The following is an 18,531-nucleotide window of genomic DNA, read 5'->3' as shown; positions in this document are numbered from 1 at the left end:
TATGGAATTAATAATCTATTTTTATTAAATATATGAATAACTATTAGAATAGAATTTTTTATAGAATAAACTACTATTACTATTTTTTATATTATATAATTATTTGTTAATACTTTTGAGAGTATAAAAAAGTTACAAATAAGCATTATAATTAATCCTACTCTTTTGTTTTATTGATTCTTATACACAAAAATGTGGTAGTAGAAAAAATTATAATTGACATTTATTAGTGATTGCTTCATATTTAAAATTGATTATAATTAGTCACATTTTCATACATGCATGACAATTGAGAAATATAGCTAATTTTTTAGATATGGTTGTTTATGAGGTGCTTATTTATGAAGTAAAAAAAATAAGTGAGTCAATTTCATTAATTAGTAAGTATAAAATTGGTGTTTTAAACATCTTAAGTACATAAATAGATTTTGTATTTGAGATTTATTATGCATCCTAAAAAAATCCATGAAAAATAAAAATTTAATTGAAATATGATTTGTGACTTACAAAATATTATGTTATTTATCATAGTATAATATCCATACTTTTTGTAAGCCTAAGTATAGTAAAATTTTCTATATCCCAATAAGACTTAAATTGATATTAATATAATAGTGAGATACTAAAAGTTGATCTTTGTATTCAATAAATTTTCTAAATTCTTTTGTGGCTTAGTTCAATTCTAGTAGTTGTTATAATTTGTAGATAGATATTTCTAAAATCATATATATATATATATATATATATATATATATATATTTTTAATGTAAGTAGCTTATGATGTGCAATATTTATGAGTGCATAATGCTAGAATTGGTTTTTTTAAGCATTTATTTAGTTAAAAAAATATACAATTAAAATCTTTGATAAAATAATATTTAATATTTAATATATGAATTTGTATTAAAAAAATTCTAAATAACAAAACTTTGGTAGAATCTCTTCAGTCAAAAAAATTTAAGAAATTTATATAATTTATTAATTAAATTAAATACAAATATGAATTAATTATAATATGTGAGTTTTTTAAACTAAAGCCAATTCATAGAGTATTATAAACCATGGTTTTTGAATTAGTTTAAAAATCTATAGATTAAAATTCTATGATTTTTGAATTTTTTTAAACAAATAACATGGTTTTTTTTAGAATAGAAGATTTGTAATTAGAAAAAATTCAGATAATCCATATATTTTTTATAAATTTTAATTAAATACATACATAAATTTATTTTAGTATGTGAATTTCTAAAAATTTATGTTTTTTTGAAGTAGCTTAAGTAAGGAATAATGTTTGTTTGTTTGTTTGTTTGTTTGTTTGTTTGTTTTTGAGACTTATATACTTGTATACTTGTATTCTATTATTATAGTATTTAATTTTTTTATAGTGCTTACATTTGTAACAAAATGCATACTACACCACATCCAAAAGCAGCTATTATGTATTTTTTTTTACAACATAATTATATCCTATAATTGAAAATGAAATTTTAATTATAAGCTTTTATACAACTTGATTATTATGCCTTCTAACAATATTTCAAAAAATCAAAGATAGATATAAGGTAGAAACTAGAATGACTATTACTAAATACATAAAGACTAGAGAATCTTGAACTAAGACAAGAATATAAGGAAAGTATTGACAAGAGTGAGAAAGGCTTCATTCTTACCTCTATATAAACTATCTAACTAAAGAGCTACATCACAATGTTTTATAAGTCATCCAACACATGTCCAACTTGCAAGACATATGTGTAACTTGCAAGGCAAGTTTCCAACATGTGTGCCTTACTTTCCAACTTGTATACTTGATTTCCAACTTAGTTCTACCTAACTCTTCTTATCTTTATTAATGCTAATGTATTTGTAACAAGTATTCTTTTATATATGTAAAACAATATCTTACAACTAAATTATTAAAATTATACCAAATTTTAGAACTAAGTTGTTTGCTTTTATACAAGTGCATCTACAAAGATTCTACCATAGATTAATTTCAGATTTTCAAAACCTAGCAAAGAATCACATTAAACTTGACTACCTTTTTAATTGCAATGTTTAAGTTTTTTTTTTTTTTTTTTTTTCTCTTCACAGAAGAGGTTTTCTACATCAAAATTCTACAAATTTTATACTTTCAAAAAGCTCCTATGTTTATCTTGTTAACATCACAAATCCATCTCCAAAAACATATTTATTTTGTTGTAGGTGCTTGTTTTTGTGCTTTGGAATTTGATTTCAATTATGTCTCACAAATGATCCTCTTTGGACATCAATCTAACAAGAAAATATTCTTAATTTTAATTTTAAGAATATTGCGTAGATTTTATATTTATTTATCTCATCATGTTTCATTTACAATCCTATAAAGTAAATAGAATCCTTTCTTATAAAAATGGCAGAACAAAATATTAGATTTTAACTATATCCATGTTGTTAACCATATTTTTTAAAAAAGATTTTAATAATTATTTAATTAAAATTTTCTATATATTTTAGTCTTCAATTCCTTTTTTACCTAATAGTTGTATTGTAAGATAACACTCTGACATGTGCATCAAGAACATTAAGATTTATCAAGAAGTTTGCTATGATATAATGTTCATATTAACTAAAGATAAATTTGATGATATGCCTAAAACAATGTATACCATGTGCATTAAAGTTAAAGATTTAAAATCTTTGTTGCAATTTTGAGAAAACACAAACTGAAGAAATATAAAAGATTCAATTTTTAGGCACTCAAATATAAATTAATACTCATTATATATATATATATATATATATATATATATATATGTTTTATGTGCATGTATAATTTATAAAGGATTTTTTATTGACTATTTAATTAAAACTAAAATGAACATATATCGTTGTGAATTTTAAACCATAATAAATTCTGACACATAATTCCATGACCAAAAGAATAATTTCTAACCAGTTGCGGTGCTCTCTCACGCATGTGTGTACGAAAAAACAATAAAAATTTGCAAAAATAAACTGTGTGTAACGCAAGAAAGAAATACGCGGACGACCGTTCTGCATGGAACAGTCCTCGTCAATTTTAACATTAAGTTCACGCAAAGATGAGTCCTGGACAAGTTTTCGGGTTTTAGGGTTTCATGGCCATCTTCGTCAAGCTGACCTCCAATTTGTTGCGCACCACCGTAGAATCTGTGGGATCGCGCGGCTGCTCATGGATTATTGACGTCCTACGGGGTAGAGTTTTGTTGTCATCGTCGTCGTCGTCGTCTTCACACAGGGTTTTCAGGTCAGGAGGAGGGAAGGATGCCTCTCTTAGCGCACAGCTTCGGCGAGGAAGGGGCGAAGACCCACTACGACGTGCTCAATGTGTCACCTTCCTCCAGCCTTGAAGAAATTCGTGCGTCTTATCGAACTGCGCTTCTATCCGTGCATCCTGACAAAATGGGCTCTCAATCGCTGCTGTACCCTAATTTGGAAGCGGACGTTAGAGATGCTTCTCGCTATCTTCGAGTGCAGGAAGCGTGGAACATCCTGCGCGATGCAGATTCCAGGGCTCTCTATGACGCTTCAGTGAAACATTCTCGAGAAATGGCTAGTAAACGCGACTTGAGTGTTGTGGTCGGCGAGGAAATTGTACTGGAAGAGATGGAAGAGTGCATGAGCGAGACTGGTAACTTGGAGTATTGGTACCCGTGCAGGTGTAGTGACTTTTTCGTAGTTAGTGCAAAAGAGCTCCAGGAGGCTGGTTTAGTTTTTGTTGCAACGGAAGAAGAATCAATGTCATTGAGGCCATCGGAAGAATGTGATGATGCCAGAAGCTGTGACGGAATCCATCCAGGCAGACAGCGGCAATCGATTGTGCTGCCTTGTGGATCTTGTTCCTTACATCTTCGTGTCCACTTCTGGTTGACTTGCCCTTGATTATTTTTTGGGGTGTTGATTCCTGCATGGACATGAGTGGCCAATTCAGAAGTTTGGGATATGTCAACAAAATTGCGGTTGTCAAAAGGTAAATGGTTTTTAAGCTTCTATGTAGTCCGTCAGCAAGTTTTTATTTTCGTGCTAATGTTTTTAACCTTTGGGATACGCTTTAATCTTTTCTGTTTTTGGTTCTTGGTTCTTTTGTGAGCTGACAATTTTTGTATGAATATCAATAATGGGATTTGCGGCTCATTGAAATATGGAACGTCCTCGTTAAAGTATGTAGTATTTACCACATCGTTTTATTTCTATATTTCCAGAAAGCTGGACTTTTAATTGCTGAATTTCTGAGACCAGATCCCTGATGTGTTGACAGAATGTAGTAAAGTAGTTTCGGAAGGAACTAAGGAGAGAACTGAATCTGCGACCAGGCAAACATCACCTGCGTTGACCCGATTGATGAAGTTGAGGTTGTTTTGCTCCATATCAAGCAGCATGTTTGTGGCATGGACGCAATTTATGATCGAAGATGATATATGTATTCTTCAAGGTTGATACTTGTTGAAGTTCATGCCCCGTTAAGCCTAAGTGGGTGGACCATCATGTTGTTTTCGTCTTTTTAAAGATGGTTAACGGGCGTATCCTTATTACTACCTACCAAGATTCGATTTTATGACTTAAACTTTCATGAAGAAAAATACGTAACGTCACATTCATGTTCTTATGAATGTGACGGCTCCTTCAAATCTTTTGGCATTACTGGTTCCCATATCAATAGCCGGCGGTTGTTGGTTTTTTTGTCATTTTATTTCCTCTTAGAAGTTGTGGAACCTATTCGATGGTTGTATCACTTGTATTCGCTGATAGAATAATATCACGAACCTTTTACTACCTGTGTAAGTAGGTGATAAGTAGTAGGTGATTATTCAAAGGTGCTCTGAAAGATCACGAAAGTTGGAAACTATTATAATAAATGTGTTTGTTCACATCCGTTTCAAACTCATGTGCTGGGGATCGTGAAACATAGATCTTGGATTCATGCTCTCACGTCGTTCCTGGTGCATTCACTGTTCTTCACTCTTTCTTACCCGTGTTTCAATAGGCTTGACTCAACGAGGATATCCTCAAACTGTTGCAACCTTGTTTTCGAGTAAGCTGAAGTGACAGCGATGAGTTTGTTTTGTTGGTTCTGGTTTAAAGGTTGCTTCAGACCTACCATTGCAGCTGGGAGAGGGACCTGGGGCAAAGTGTGCGGGGTGTAAGGGCTTTGAATGTCATGCGCTGTGGGGGCTTGTGTGCAGAAAACAACCCTGCTTTGCACCTTTTTCCATGCCAACTACAGATATGCCACTTTGCATAGAAAGTGCAAGTACTCATATTTCCAAGGTTGTATTTGCAGCTTCGGCACGGTTCGCTACGCAATTCCGCACGGGAGGAGACCGTTCACTAAGCTTGCGCTTGAATTGATACTCAACAAGATCACTCCTGAAAATTCTACGTTTTCACGTCGATATCCATCGAGATTGGCCCTATTTGGATTCGATTTCATTGTTAAAAGATTGAGACGTGCTGGACGCAGAAATTACAAGAGCAAACCAATTTTGGCTACCTGTGTCTCAAATTTGCCGAAACTGGCCATCTATCTATCACGGACTTCATGATTTATTTTCTGCCCATACGTCATAGTCGCTCCAGTTTGCGGTGGTTTGAACCTATTAGAATTCGGGTCAAACTAGATTGCCACTTTCAATACAGTAGCGCAAATGCTGAGAGGGTTTAAAAAACCTCTCATGTGACGCCATGTTGGAGCTTGTCAGCAGACTATGAATGACTGGGCATGTGCTTCTATCTGCCAGGCATTAATCGTGATTTGCTTCTTTTGAAACTTGAAAATTAGGAGTCCAATCATTCAGTGCAACGAACTTGTGAGATCTGCTGTGCTCATCACCTAAATAAGACCTCGAATCATTCCCTCCCATCCGATTAGAAATGCCAAACACACTCAAAGACTCGATGAAAGAACGCACAGTTTTATGACCATGGTCGAAGAGGTAGTTTAAGTTACTGCCACGAACCATCCATGAAACCAAATTCTGCTCAATTTTAACAACATAGCAACGCACTACAGTTGTGTGTTCGGTATGCGACGAATCTTACCTGCATGGCAACGCATCTACAAACAATGTGACATGCGTGACAGGGAAAAGTATAGAATTAACGCGAAAAAGTAAAAGCTACAAGTGGTGATCGAGGAACAGGAGAATCCATTGGAGGTTCGCAGGAGAAATGCTCCCTTAGCACGATGATGGAAAATTATTGAGCGTCCTTTGGGATACAGAAAAGCCATTCTGGTTTTCGACCAGGGCTAAGGAGCTTTCTCTTCAGCCCCTCTGGAGCCCACAGCTCACTTGCAGTCTTATCCTTGTAGCCTCAAGGTCACGATGCATTCAAGCTCACGCCCCCAAGTGCAATTAAGGTCCCCGGTGATTGGGAAGCTCAGGGATGACGAATCCAGCAAATCCTGCACATAGTGGAGGAAAAAAAATTAAATAAATCTATAGCCCACCTCAGCTTTTTTTCTGTTTGCAGGTGGTTGTCCGAAGAGACACCTTTTCTTTCTTCATATTTTCAGTGGGGGTTACTGGAGTTCTGAGAAGGGATTACTTTGTAGGTGGGTTACTGATAGAGAGTTCTTGCTGGTGAGTGGAATTCTGATAGCGAACCAGTATGAGTTGTTGAGAATTTTCTTTCACATTTAAGTTGGAACGACCATGATAACTTATTTGGTATTCATCAGCCCGTCATTCTATTTTTAGGAAGAAAGGAAAAAAAATGAACGAAAAAATCTGGGCATAAATGTGTGTGTGTGTGAGTTTTTTTTTTTGATTTTTTTTGATTTTTTATTTGTTTTTTTATTTGTTTTTTATTTATTTTTATCATGGCCACAAATTATTACCTCAATGATTGTATAAAATAACATCAAATTATATAAAATAATAATAATTGATTTAAAAAAATTAATATTGGATTAAAATGATGTGAAACTTTTACTCATTGAATATATATATATATATATATATATATTGGTTTCTAATTCATATTTAGAGTATTAATTAATTTTGAATGTGTAAATAAACATGTTTTTATTTTTTTAAATCATTTTTTCTTAGCACTACTTTCTTAACCTTAAATTATCTTTGAAACTCATAAATCTCTCTATATATATTTCTTTTTATAATGTATACTACAAAATTTTAGTTATAGATTTTTTTACTTAATTGTATGAATATATATATATATATATATATATATATATATATATAAAAAACATAAAATATACAACACAAAGAATCTAGTCAAATATCACACAAATAAAACTATTTGATACTACAAAAAAAAAAGTATATTGTTGAAAACATAAAAATAAAATATGTAATTTTTATATAATAATTTATTTAAAAAATTAAATAATAATTTTAAAATTAAACTTATATTTAATTTTTTGATATTTTTTGATAATAAACTACGTATTAAAAAAATTAAAAAAATATATTGGATTATTTCTTTTAAAAATAATATATATATATATATATATATAAGTGTGTAATTATTTTTATTTTTTAAAATATTATTTTTGAAAAAAATTCTAAATAAATTTTATTATTATTAACTTAAATTACATAATTATATTAAAATATATTTTAAATAAATATATTATGTTTTAAAAAAAATTTACTTCAAATAATAATTTGTTAATATAAAAAATATAATTTTATCTTAATTTAAGTTAAATTAATTTTTTCATTATTTCATTTCTTTCTTTCTTTATTTAATATATATATATATATATATATATATATATATATATATATATATATAAAAATAATAATATCTTTAGAGTTTATATTAATAATATCTTAAATATTATTTATTCATAAAATAATTGAATCATTAAAATAGATTCAAAAATATAATTATTTTTGAATTATATATATATACTGAATTTATAAAATATCATATATATTAAAAATTTTAATATTAATATTTTATTTTTGTATTATATATTTTATTTTAAGAATAAAACTATCAAATCTGTCATTAATAAAATAAATATAGCTTATCTATTTTATTGATAAATTATAAAAATTCATAAATTAGATTAATAAAAAGTAGGTAGTAGTTGAAATTTTATAAATTTATTTGCTCAATTTTAAAAAATTAATATCTATATATATATATATATATATATATATTTGAAATGCAAGACTACTACTAAAAAGTCCTTGCTCTATTAATGGATTTACTTGAAAACGTAATTACATATATAAGAATATATCATAAACATACAATTCAGTACTAGTACTTATCTAAATAAGAAGAGTTAAGTTGAAGTAAGTAAAAGAAAATAAATTTCATAATATTTCATAGATTATCTTTTGAAAAGCTTGATAGATATAGATTTGACTTTTTTAAGTGTTTGTAGGTGATTGTTAGGTTAAAAACTTGGCCAAAAGATTGGCCACATGTTGCACATATTGACTATTTGCTTAACAAGTTGGCCATGTGGTCTACATGTTAGAAACTTATCTTCCAAATTACATATCTATTACATAAGTTGGACACGTGTTGGATGAATTTTTGTATGTTACTAAAAAGTTTTTTAATTATATAGTATATTTAGAAGGAAGAATTAGGCCTTCTTCACTCTTATCAACTCCTTTCTTACTTCTAGTCTAATTTCAAGAATCTATAGTTTTTTTTTCTTTGGCAATAGCTTGTCCTAGACATACATATTTACTCTAATATTTTCTTATATGATTAAGTAGAAGTAGATAAAAGTAGATTTGTTTCATAATATTTTTTAGAAAAGCTTCTTAAAAATATTATAAACACTACATTGACTTTACATGTGTTTGTAGTTGATTGATAGGTTAGAAACTTGGTCAATAAATTAATCATGTATTGATAGCTTCTAAAACAAGCTAATTATGTAGTGCATATATAGAAAACTTGTTTTATAAGTTAAGAACTTTACATGACATTCTAAATCTCTAGCTAAGGTACTTATCTTTGTGAAGAAAAAAAATAGATCTCTGTAGATGTGTATCAATTATTAAGGACTCAACAAGATGACCATAAAAAATAGGTATTTAAATGAATTGAATCAAGCAATGTCTTATTACATATATTTTTACTTGAGAATGGAATAAGTATCTAGCTGTGGAAGGTAAATAATAATGCAACAACAATTCTACTAAATCTAATAGAGCCTTAAATAAACTTCATGTAATTCCTAATAATCTAATTAAACTTTAATCTATTAAAATATATTTAAAAAAAATTACAAAAGAAATACAAAAAATCTAAAGAAATATTAAAAATAAAAATCTTAATATAACTTTAATTGAAATCTTAATTAAATCTTAATCAATCTTTAGGTCAAACCCTAATTGAACCTTAACCAAATCTTAGATCAAATCTTAATGAAATTCTAATAAATTTTTGAACCTTAGTCAAATCCTAAATAAGTTTTAAATCAAATCCTAAGCAAAATTTAATTCTAAAAAAATTCTAAATCAAATCTTAAATCAAATCCTAATCAAATCTTAGATCTTAAGTAAACTCTTAATATATCCTATAGCAAAATGGAACCTCAACAATTAATGATCAAACTATTGATATTAACTCAAAATTTGCATAGTTTTTAATGTCTTAGTTTGAAACAAGTAAAAGAAAGATGAAACCAATTGCACATACTAATTGAGAGAAATACAAGATAATCCAATCAAGTATTAAGTGACATCTTACTCCAATTCAAATGCTAAACTTTTTGTTGAGATCATTAAATGTAGCCAGCGCTTTCCATAATATTTACTATAGACTACAGTAATTATCATAGCTATAGTATTTAGAGTCTAGTGGAAAAGTACTGTTTATCCTCTCTTCTTTTCTCTTCTTGTATATGAGACACAATCAAATCAATAGATTTGTGTAAGTGAAACTCTCTCTCCTTAGAAACCCTCTTGTGTGTATGACTTACTACTACTCTTGTGTGTGTGTATGACTTACTACTACTCTTGTGTGTGTGTATGACTTACTATTACTCTTGTGTCTTTCTAAACATTCTCAACATGTTATCAGCATGACTCTCTTCTATACACTATTATAATTTTTTGCTCTAGTCTTTGACTCTTCAAACGTGTTGCTACCCTTGCTTAAACTCTACTTCATAATCTTGTTCTTCTTACTGGCCCCTCACACATTAGCTTACTTAGAGTACTTATTCCACTCTCTCCCCTGCTTGCTTAGAATACTTGATCCAGCCCAACTCCACCCCAGCTTGCTACTCCCTGCTGTGCCCTACCCCTGCTCTCTGCTGCCGCTAAACAGTCGCCGAACTACCACCGAGCTGTTGCCAAACCCGCCACTGCTACCGCTGTCGTGTTGTAACACGAGTATACAGTGAAAATAAAAAGAAAGGGGGATTTTATTAATATTCAGTTATCTCGAATATTGGGAGCATCGACCAACTCCAGTACAAATACTGAGTGGTCAGGTTCAGTGACTCCGTTACAGTCAGCCGGGGCATACTGGAATGCCCCGTTCGATTCGAATAACGGGAGTCAGTAGGAAGAGAAGGACCAATTCACACGACGGGTTCGAGGAGCCAATTGGATCCAATTTCGATAATCCAATCCGGGTCCTCTTACCCAATATGAGACCTGTATTGGTGGGGCAACCCAATGCAGTCTAGTTACGGGAAATCGAGGTCTTACTACGGATCTTAGCCAATCTGACGCGAGGACCAATTTGACCCAATTACGGGAACATCCAGGTTATTATGGGCATCTTTCCCAATATAGGACCTGAATTGGTCGGGCGACTCAATGAAGTCCCGATTACGGGGTTCGATTCTGTTTCAGGCTGTCCTGTTCTCTGTGTCGTCTCAGGGAACGTTGTTTTCGGTAAATGGATTTCTTAAAGGTAAAAACGGAGGAGAAAGCTTGAGGTGGGAGCCAATTCCGGATCTAAGACGGAAGATTGAAGAAATTCAGAGGATAAGGTTGGGGGGAATGGGAGGTTTTTAAAGATCAAGGGGAATTAGAGAGAGGAGCTTCATGCTTTGGGTCGGGGAAGGAAAGACATAGGATTTGGATTTTTCTTCTTCGTAGAGTTTTGGGGAAGACTGAGGCTATCGCTGCTGAAGTCAGTGTTGTACTGGTGAATCGGGATTTTTAAATGAAGTGGGTTTGAATACTCTTGACTGTTTTGTGAAATAGAGTTACGTCTGTGATTGAAGGATTAAAAGGGTGTCTATAGGATTGAGTATGCGGAGTGAATGAAATTTATTGGGTTAATCTAACAAGACAGTCAGTGGATACAAGATCGTAAGTACAAAGGAGTATTGAAGGTTAACAGTTTGGGTTGTACGGGGTTCTCTGTAACGTCTAGAGACCTACCGGCTGGGGCAAAAAGGACTCCGACAAGCAGTCGAAGAGCACCCGTATACATTTACGGTACATTGTTGCAGTCGTTTATATTCCAGCAGTCAAAAACTGATAGACTGCTTGACTATCGGCGAATCTCCATACTACCTTCTACAGCCAGACGCCCGGCGCGTTCTCGAGCAGGAAAGCACGTAATACGACATAAGTGGTGAACCCGACGTGAAAGCTTGAGGTAGAAGGTATTGGATTTTGGTTGATTTTATCTTTATTTTTTATGGAAAACGAAAATAAAAATTTTGAAGGATTTTTGGGAGAAATTTCTGGTGGGGAGTCTTCTAAAGGACAAGGTATGCACATAGATCCATCTATTGCTAGTTTGTTTCAAGCCTTCTCATTGTCAATGCAGCAACAACAAAGCAATGATCGAAAGGAAGCTTTGGCAACCAAAGCATTGCAAGCAGTGGTCAATAAAATTGATCAATTTGATGGGAGGAATATTTCAAGGTATTTAAGATGTTATGTTCGTGAAATGGAATTAAATCGGGTTTCTGAGAAGAAAATGGTTGCACTATTTGGACTTGCCACGATACCGGAGATAAGGGACCACATTACATCGATTACGGATCATTGTGGGAATTCATGGGAGGATTTTTCACATGCATTGAAAGACGAATATTTCTTAGAAGATGCTGATCGCGTTACTAAGAAGCTGTTTCTGGGATGGATTGAACGGCCCAATAAGAATTTGCAAGCAACAGAGCTACTAAGGGAATTTGAGAGGCAGTACTCTCAATTATCGAAGGTAGAAAAATTGACATTGGAGCCGAACAAAGTTGATTTATTTCTTCAAGCTGCTGATGGAGAATTGCAAGAGAAATTAGAACCCCTTCTTGAAGACAAAGAAGAAGATGAAGGATTGACAACGAAGTGGAAGAACGTTGAAGATGCGGTGGGGTTGCTTACAAAAAAAGAAAGGAGGAAGGATAGGAGTAATATTCCGAAACAAGTACAAGCATCCAAAGCTCCAGTACGTACTACACCACCGACAATGCCTACAGTTCAACCTTCGACATCCTTGTCAAAGAAAACAGATATGGGTATGGAAGAAATTATACGAGGAATGCGAGATCTTCAAATCAAATTGGCAAGACTTGAAGAGAATACTTCTATAAACAATTCGAAGAATGTTTCAAAACAAGGATATGTACAAAGATGCATTTGGTGTGATGATGCTTCACACACTAGAAAAGATTGCAATGAATTTAATAATATGATACGGCAGGGAATTATTTGCTGGAAAGATGGGAAGATAGCATTGAAAGATAGGGAGGATCTTCTTCAAACCAATTTTGGCAAGGGAGGAATGAGAGCATTGGTTCAAGATTACTTAAAAGGGCATGAAACAGTAGCACGAGAAAGTGCAAGTTATGGTGCTAGAGTAGATGATGAAATTGGTGGAAGTACGGAAACTAGTGAGTTTTGGGCTTCTGCCGTTTCTACAATGCAAGAAGGGAAATTACCTCGAGAAGCGTTATTGAGAACTGCAGCTACAATACGAGGAAGAACAGGTTGGGAGGATCCCGTTGAGTCTCTTTCAGTTCATGCATATATTGCTAAGAGCCAACATGAAGCTTTGATGGAAGAGAAAAGACGAAGAAATTTTGATGATACTAGAGAAGGAAATTCTTTTAAGAGGCAAACTCGAGGAGACAAGGCTCGGGAGGCAGCATCACAAGAATTGCCTGTAAAGGATACCTCAGCATCATTGGGAGAAAAAACAACGGAGACAAAAGATAAGGGCAAATCAATTGCTTATAAGCTACTTTCTGACATTGAAGCAGCAACAAATTTGAAAGGGGTGTTGGAAGAACGTATATTAAATGCTAAGGTGGAATTCACATTGAAAGAAGTCTTGGGAATTGCAAAGAAGGAGTTTCATGATGTTATCATTGACAGCATTAAGCGAAAGAGGCAATTAATGAGCGAAACTGGAATGAGTCATGCTATTGACGCAAGAATATGTAGAGATGAAGAAGAGGTTGATATTGGTTACAAGCAACCAATAAATGAAAAGAATGGGTATAATCAGCGAGTACGTTTCGAAGATTTTAATGACAAGGAAATGGAAACTTTGAGCCATTATACTCGAAAGCATTGGGCAAGGGCAACTACTGAGGTATTGGTGAAGGTAGGAGATATAGAAGAACCAATAGTTGCTTTGGTGGACCATGGTTCTGAAATAAATCTCATGTCTAAAGATCTTTATAAGAAGCAAAAATGGCCAATTGATATGGAACATGGATGGGCAATACGAGCAGCTAATAACACACGAGGCGAATTATATGGAGCTTGTCCAGATGTCAAAATTCGGATTGGGGATGTTGCTACGGAGCAACATTTCTTCGTTCAAGATACAACGTCTTATCCGTTGATTTTAGGACAACCTTATATCACGGCAACACGGATGGAAACAAAGGTACTTGACGATGGTTCTGCTTATGCAAGGGTACGGAGCGAAGATGGGAGGAAAGCTGTACAATTTCTAACAGTACCTCCTAACCATGAACGGAATCGAGATAGGTTGAGGGAGAAACCATTGCCAAAGATTGTTGAAGGATTTAAGGATTTTGGGGAGGTACCACTGTAAAACGAGATTATGGAGGTACAAAAGAGGAGGTACTCTCGCGAGATGAAGGTGCCTTTGATGCGAGTTTTATTGGTATATTGGAGAATGGAAATATTATGTATAAGAAAGTTGAAGATTTTAAAAGAAAAGAAAGAAAAAGATTATATGATATTGAAGGACAGTTACGCAAGATAGGTACATTGCAAGATGATGAGAGGATTTTGGGTGTTTATGAAGAAAATGGGCTGGAAGATTCATTGGAATTGATTGCATCTATTGGGTTAGGAGATAATGATAAGATTGTTGAGATTCATTCGAGAGAGGTTTATACCATGCTTGAATCTTTTCAAGCACCAGAAGTCACAGTAGAGACGAGATATAAAACGGCAGATAAGAAGGTAAAGCCTGTTGCCGGACCATTACCAGAGGATTCTAAAAAACAAATGGGAGAAGCATCAAAAGAAGCAAGTTTAAGAGATCCAATGAGTATTGGACACCAGTTTACTGAAGAGACTTTTGAAGAATTGAAGATTGGTTCTGATGGTTCTTTATTGCCGGAGGAAATTACTTGCTTCGAAAAGATGTTGGCTAAACAAGGTAGATCGTTTGCCTTCGAATCTCATGAAATTGGGTGTGTGGATCCAAATATTATAACACCTATGGTTATCTTCACTATACCGCATGTACCTTGGAATCTAAGACCGATTCCAGTACCGAGGGCACATTTACCTAAATTGGTCGAACTATTGAAAGAAAAGATAAAGATGAAAATATTAGAACCTTCATTTGCGCCGTATTCTAGCCGATGGTTTACGGTACCTAAGAAGAATGGGTCACTGCGGTTTATTCAAGATATGCAGCCGGTGAATGCTGTAACTGTCAGGAATGCAGGAATTGGACCTATTGTGGATGAATTTGCTGAGGCGTTTGCTGGAAGGGCGATCTATTCAATGGGTGATTTGTATTCAGGTTATGATCAATTTCAACTTGCCGAAGGAAGTAGAGATATGACAACGATGAGGACACCGCTTGGATTGGTTAGAATGTGCACTCTTCCTCAAGGCGCGACCAACTCAGTTGCGCATATGATGAATGGAATGAATAAGGTATTGAGAGATTTTATCCCGGAAAAGACTGTGCCTTTTCTAGATGATGTTCCTATAAAAGGGTGCAAAGAAGGAGATAAGGATGAAACTTTAGATACGAGGGGGTGTCGCAGATATGTTGTTGATCATATACAAGATTGTGAAAAGATTTTAACTCGGCTTGGAGAAGTTCATCTTACATTATCGGGTATGAAGTCCGTATTTGGAGTGCGAGAGGTTGTAATTGTTGGACATTTATGCGGATCTTACGGAAGAAAACCAGATCCGACTAAAGTTGATGCAATTAGAAGGATGAAAGAGGATTGTGATTCTTTAACAGAGGTTCGCAGGTTTTTGGGTGCATGTGTATTTTATTGAATCTGGATCCCTCATTTTGCTCACATAGCGGATCCATTATATGAACTGTTACGCAAGGGTTACCGATTTGAATGGGAAGAAAGGCATATTCAGGCAATGCAAAGATTGAAGAAATTTTTGATGTCACCTCCAATATTGAGGAAGGTTGATTATAAGTGCAATAGACCAGTGATTCTTACTGTAGACGCTAGTCCAATTGCCGTTGGATGGGCTGTGGGTCAAGATGATTCGAATGGGAGTAGATTTGCAGTTCGATTTGGAGCTAAAGTTCTAAGTATTCGTCAGCGTGCATATTCGCAAGTCAAAAGAGAACTTTGGGGAGTCGTTTCGGCTATGAAAGCTGAAAAGGACTATTTGATTGGGGCAGTAGTAGTAATTGAAACAGATTGCTTGCCATTGCTTAGAATGATTATTAACTGTTCAACGCCAGAGATTGCAATGTTGAGATGGATTGCTTATATTAAGTCACTAAATCCAGAATTTAAGCATATCACTGGAAAGGACAATTTAGTAGCAGACATGCTATCTCGAGCAAGATACGAGAGGGAGGACGAAATGGTTGAAGACATTGATGATGTCGGATTGAAATTCTATTCAATATCAAATCTCAACAGAGAAGACAAGCTATTTCTTGAAGAATCTTATGAAGGAGAATTATTGGATATTGGTCATTATTTGAATACCTTGTCTAAGCAGGGGAATCGGTCTACAGAAAAATTCAAACAAATAAGAAAAAAAGCATATGGATTTTTACTTCGAGATGGATTCTTATGGAAGAGACCGAAGAAAAGAATTGGGATGCCACAACGAGTGATAGGCAAAAGGAAAGAAAAACTAAAATTATTAAAGGAATTTCATGATAGTTTATGGGCAGGCCATAGAGGAATCTGGGCTACTTTTGCTAAACTCAAGGAACGATATTGGTGGAAAAATATGTATCGAGATGTGCTCTCATTTGTAGAGTCATGTGAAATCTGTCAATCGTATTCTAATATCCGACATCGAGATGGTCTTCATCCTACGTATCCTCTGGCTATTCATTTTAAATAGGTTGTTGATTTGGTTATTATGCCGGTTGGGTTATGGCAGATGAGATATTTGGTTTTAGCTCGTGAAGATTTATCAAATCAAGTAGAAGGAAGAGCATTGAGGACAAAATCTACAGAAGGGATTTGTAGGTTTTTGCTTGAAGATGTCATTTGCCGTTACGGGTGCGTAGGAAAAATCACTGCAGATCGTGGAGAATTAAATGCACAAGAAGCTCGTAAGTTCTTTGAAAAATGTGGAGTTAAACTATCACTTACTACTGCTTATAATCCGGAAGGGAATGCGAAAAGCGAACGCGGTCACCCGCCGATTGTGAAAGCACTGGTTAAAGCTTGTAATGGGAAGGTTAAAGAGTGGCCACGGCTTTTGTCATTTGCATTATGGGCTGATCGAACAACACATAGTTCGGTGACAGGATATATGCCAGTAGAACTTATGACAGGTCAAAAACCAATTATGCCGATTGAAGAAAAGGTACTTACTTGGAGTATGCTACCATGGGAAGATGGATTGACAAGAGAAGAACTTCTGGCTATTAGGATTCGACAATTGGAGCAAAGAACGGCAGATGTCCAGATAGCATTGGAAAGGTTAAAAAGAGCAAGGTTACAAAACAAGGCGCGATTCGATAAGCAACATCGATTGAGACCAAAAGCAATCGAGGAAGGTGACTGGGTACTTCTTTATGACAATAGTCTGGATAATCAACATAGTACTTTGCGGAAATTTTCAAAACGTTGGTTTGGACCATATGTTGTAACAACTGTTCATGATAATGCGACTTACTCATTACGGGAGTTAGATGGTACAAAATTGAAAATACCAATTGCAGGGAAGAGAGTAAAAATATTTAAACGAAGACACGCAGAGATGAATATGGAAGACCTTAATGAAGGTACAGAGATTCCGCAGCAAGAAGATGAAAGTGATATGGATAATGAAGGTGACGAAGACGAACTGGACAAAGACGTAGGGGATATATTGTGAATCAAACAGCAATTGGGTAAATTGGTGCATACCGGAGGATGCACAGGTTCAGAGGGGATGGATGTCGTGTTGTAACACGAGTATACAGTGAAAATAAAAAGAAAGGGGGATTTTATTAATATTCAGTTATCTCGAATATTGGGAGCATCGACCAACTCCAGTACAAATACTGAGTGGTCAGGTTCAGTGACTCCGTTACAGTCAGCCGGGGCATACTGGAATGCCCCGTTCGATTCGAATAACGGGAGTCAGTAGGAAGAGAAGGACCAATTCACACGACGGGTTCGAGGAGCCAATTGGATCCAATTTCGATAATCCAATCCGGGTCCTCTTACCCAATATGAGACCTGTATTGGTGGGGCAACCCAATGCAGTCTAGTTACGGGAAATCGAGGTCTTACTACGGATCTTAGCCAATCTGACGCGAGGACCAATTTGACCCAATTACGGGAACATCCAGGTTATTATGGGCATCTTTCCCAATATAGGACCTGAATTGGTCGGGCGACTCAATGAAGTCCCGATTACGGGGTTCGATTCTGTTTCAGGCTGTCCTGTTCTCTGTGTCGTCTCAGGGAACGTTGTTTTCGGTAAATGGATTTCTTAAAGGTAAAAACGGAGGAGAAAGCTTGAGGTGGGAGCCAATTCCGGATCTAAGACGGAAGATTGAAGAAATTCAGAGGATAAGGTTGGGGGGAATGGGAGGTTTTTAAAGATCAAGGGGAATTAGAGAGAGGAGCTTCATGCTTTGGGTCGGGGAAGGAAAGACATAGGATTTGGATTTTTCTTCTTCGTAGAGTTTTGGGGAAGACTGAGGCTATCGCTGCTGAAGTCAGTGTTGTACTGGTGAATCGGGATTTTTAAATGAAGTGGGTTTGAATACTCTTGACTGTTTTGTGAAATAGAGTTACGTCTGTGATTGAAGGATTAAAAGGGTGTCTATAGGATTGAGTATGCGGAGTGAATGAAATTTATTGGGTTAATCTAACAAGACAGTCAGTGGATACAAGATCGTAAGTACAAAGGAGTATTGAAGGTTAACAGTTTGGGTTGTACG

The 18,531-nt window shown here is 34.5% G+C and overlaps 1 protein-coding gene across 1 annotated transcript; it reads left to right on the top strand.

Annotated features, from left to right (window-relative positions):
- The first annotated feature begins 3,065 nt into the window (after positions 1-3,065).
- LOC112295003 (uncharacterized) lies at positions 3,066-4,889 on the top strand. The gene is made up of 2 exons (XM_024546081.3): positions 3,066-3,991; positions 4,280-4,889. The coding sequence occupies exon 1, from the start codon at positions 3,286-3,288 to the stop codon at positions 3,901-3,903; it is 618 nt and encodes a 205-aa protein (XP_024401849.1). The 5' UTR covers positions 3,066-3,285; the 3' UTR covers positions 3,904-3,991; positions 4,280-4,889.
- Positions 4,890-18,531: the final 13,642 nt, after the last annotated feature.

This window comes from Physcomitrium patens, chromosome 18 (genome assembly GCF_059467195.1).
Source record: "Physcomitrium patens ecotype Gransden chromosome 18, ASM5946719v1, whole genome shotgun sequence".
NCBI classification, from domain to species: Eukaryota; Viridiplantae; Streptophyta; class Bryopsida; order Funariales; family Funariaceae; genus Physcomitrium; species Physcomitrium patens.
This window is presented reverse-complemented; position numbering and strand designations above follow the sequence as displayed.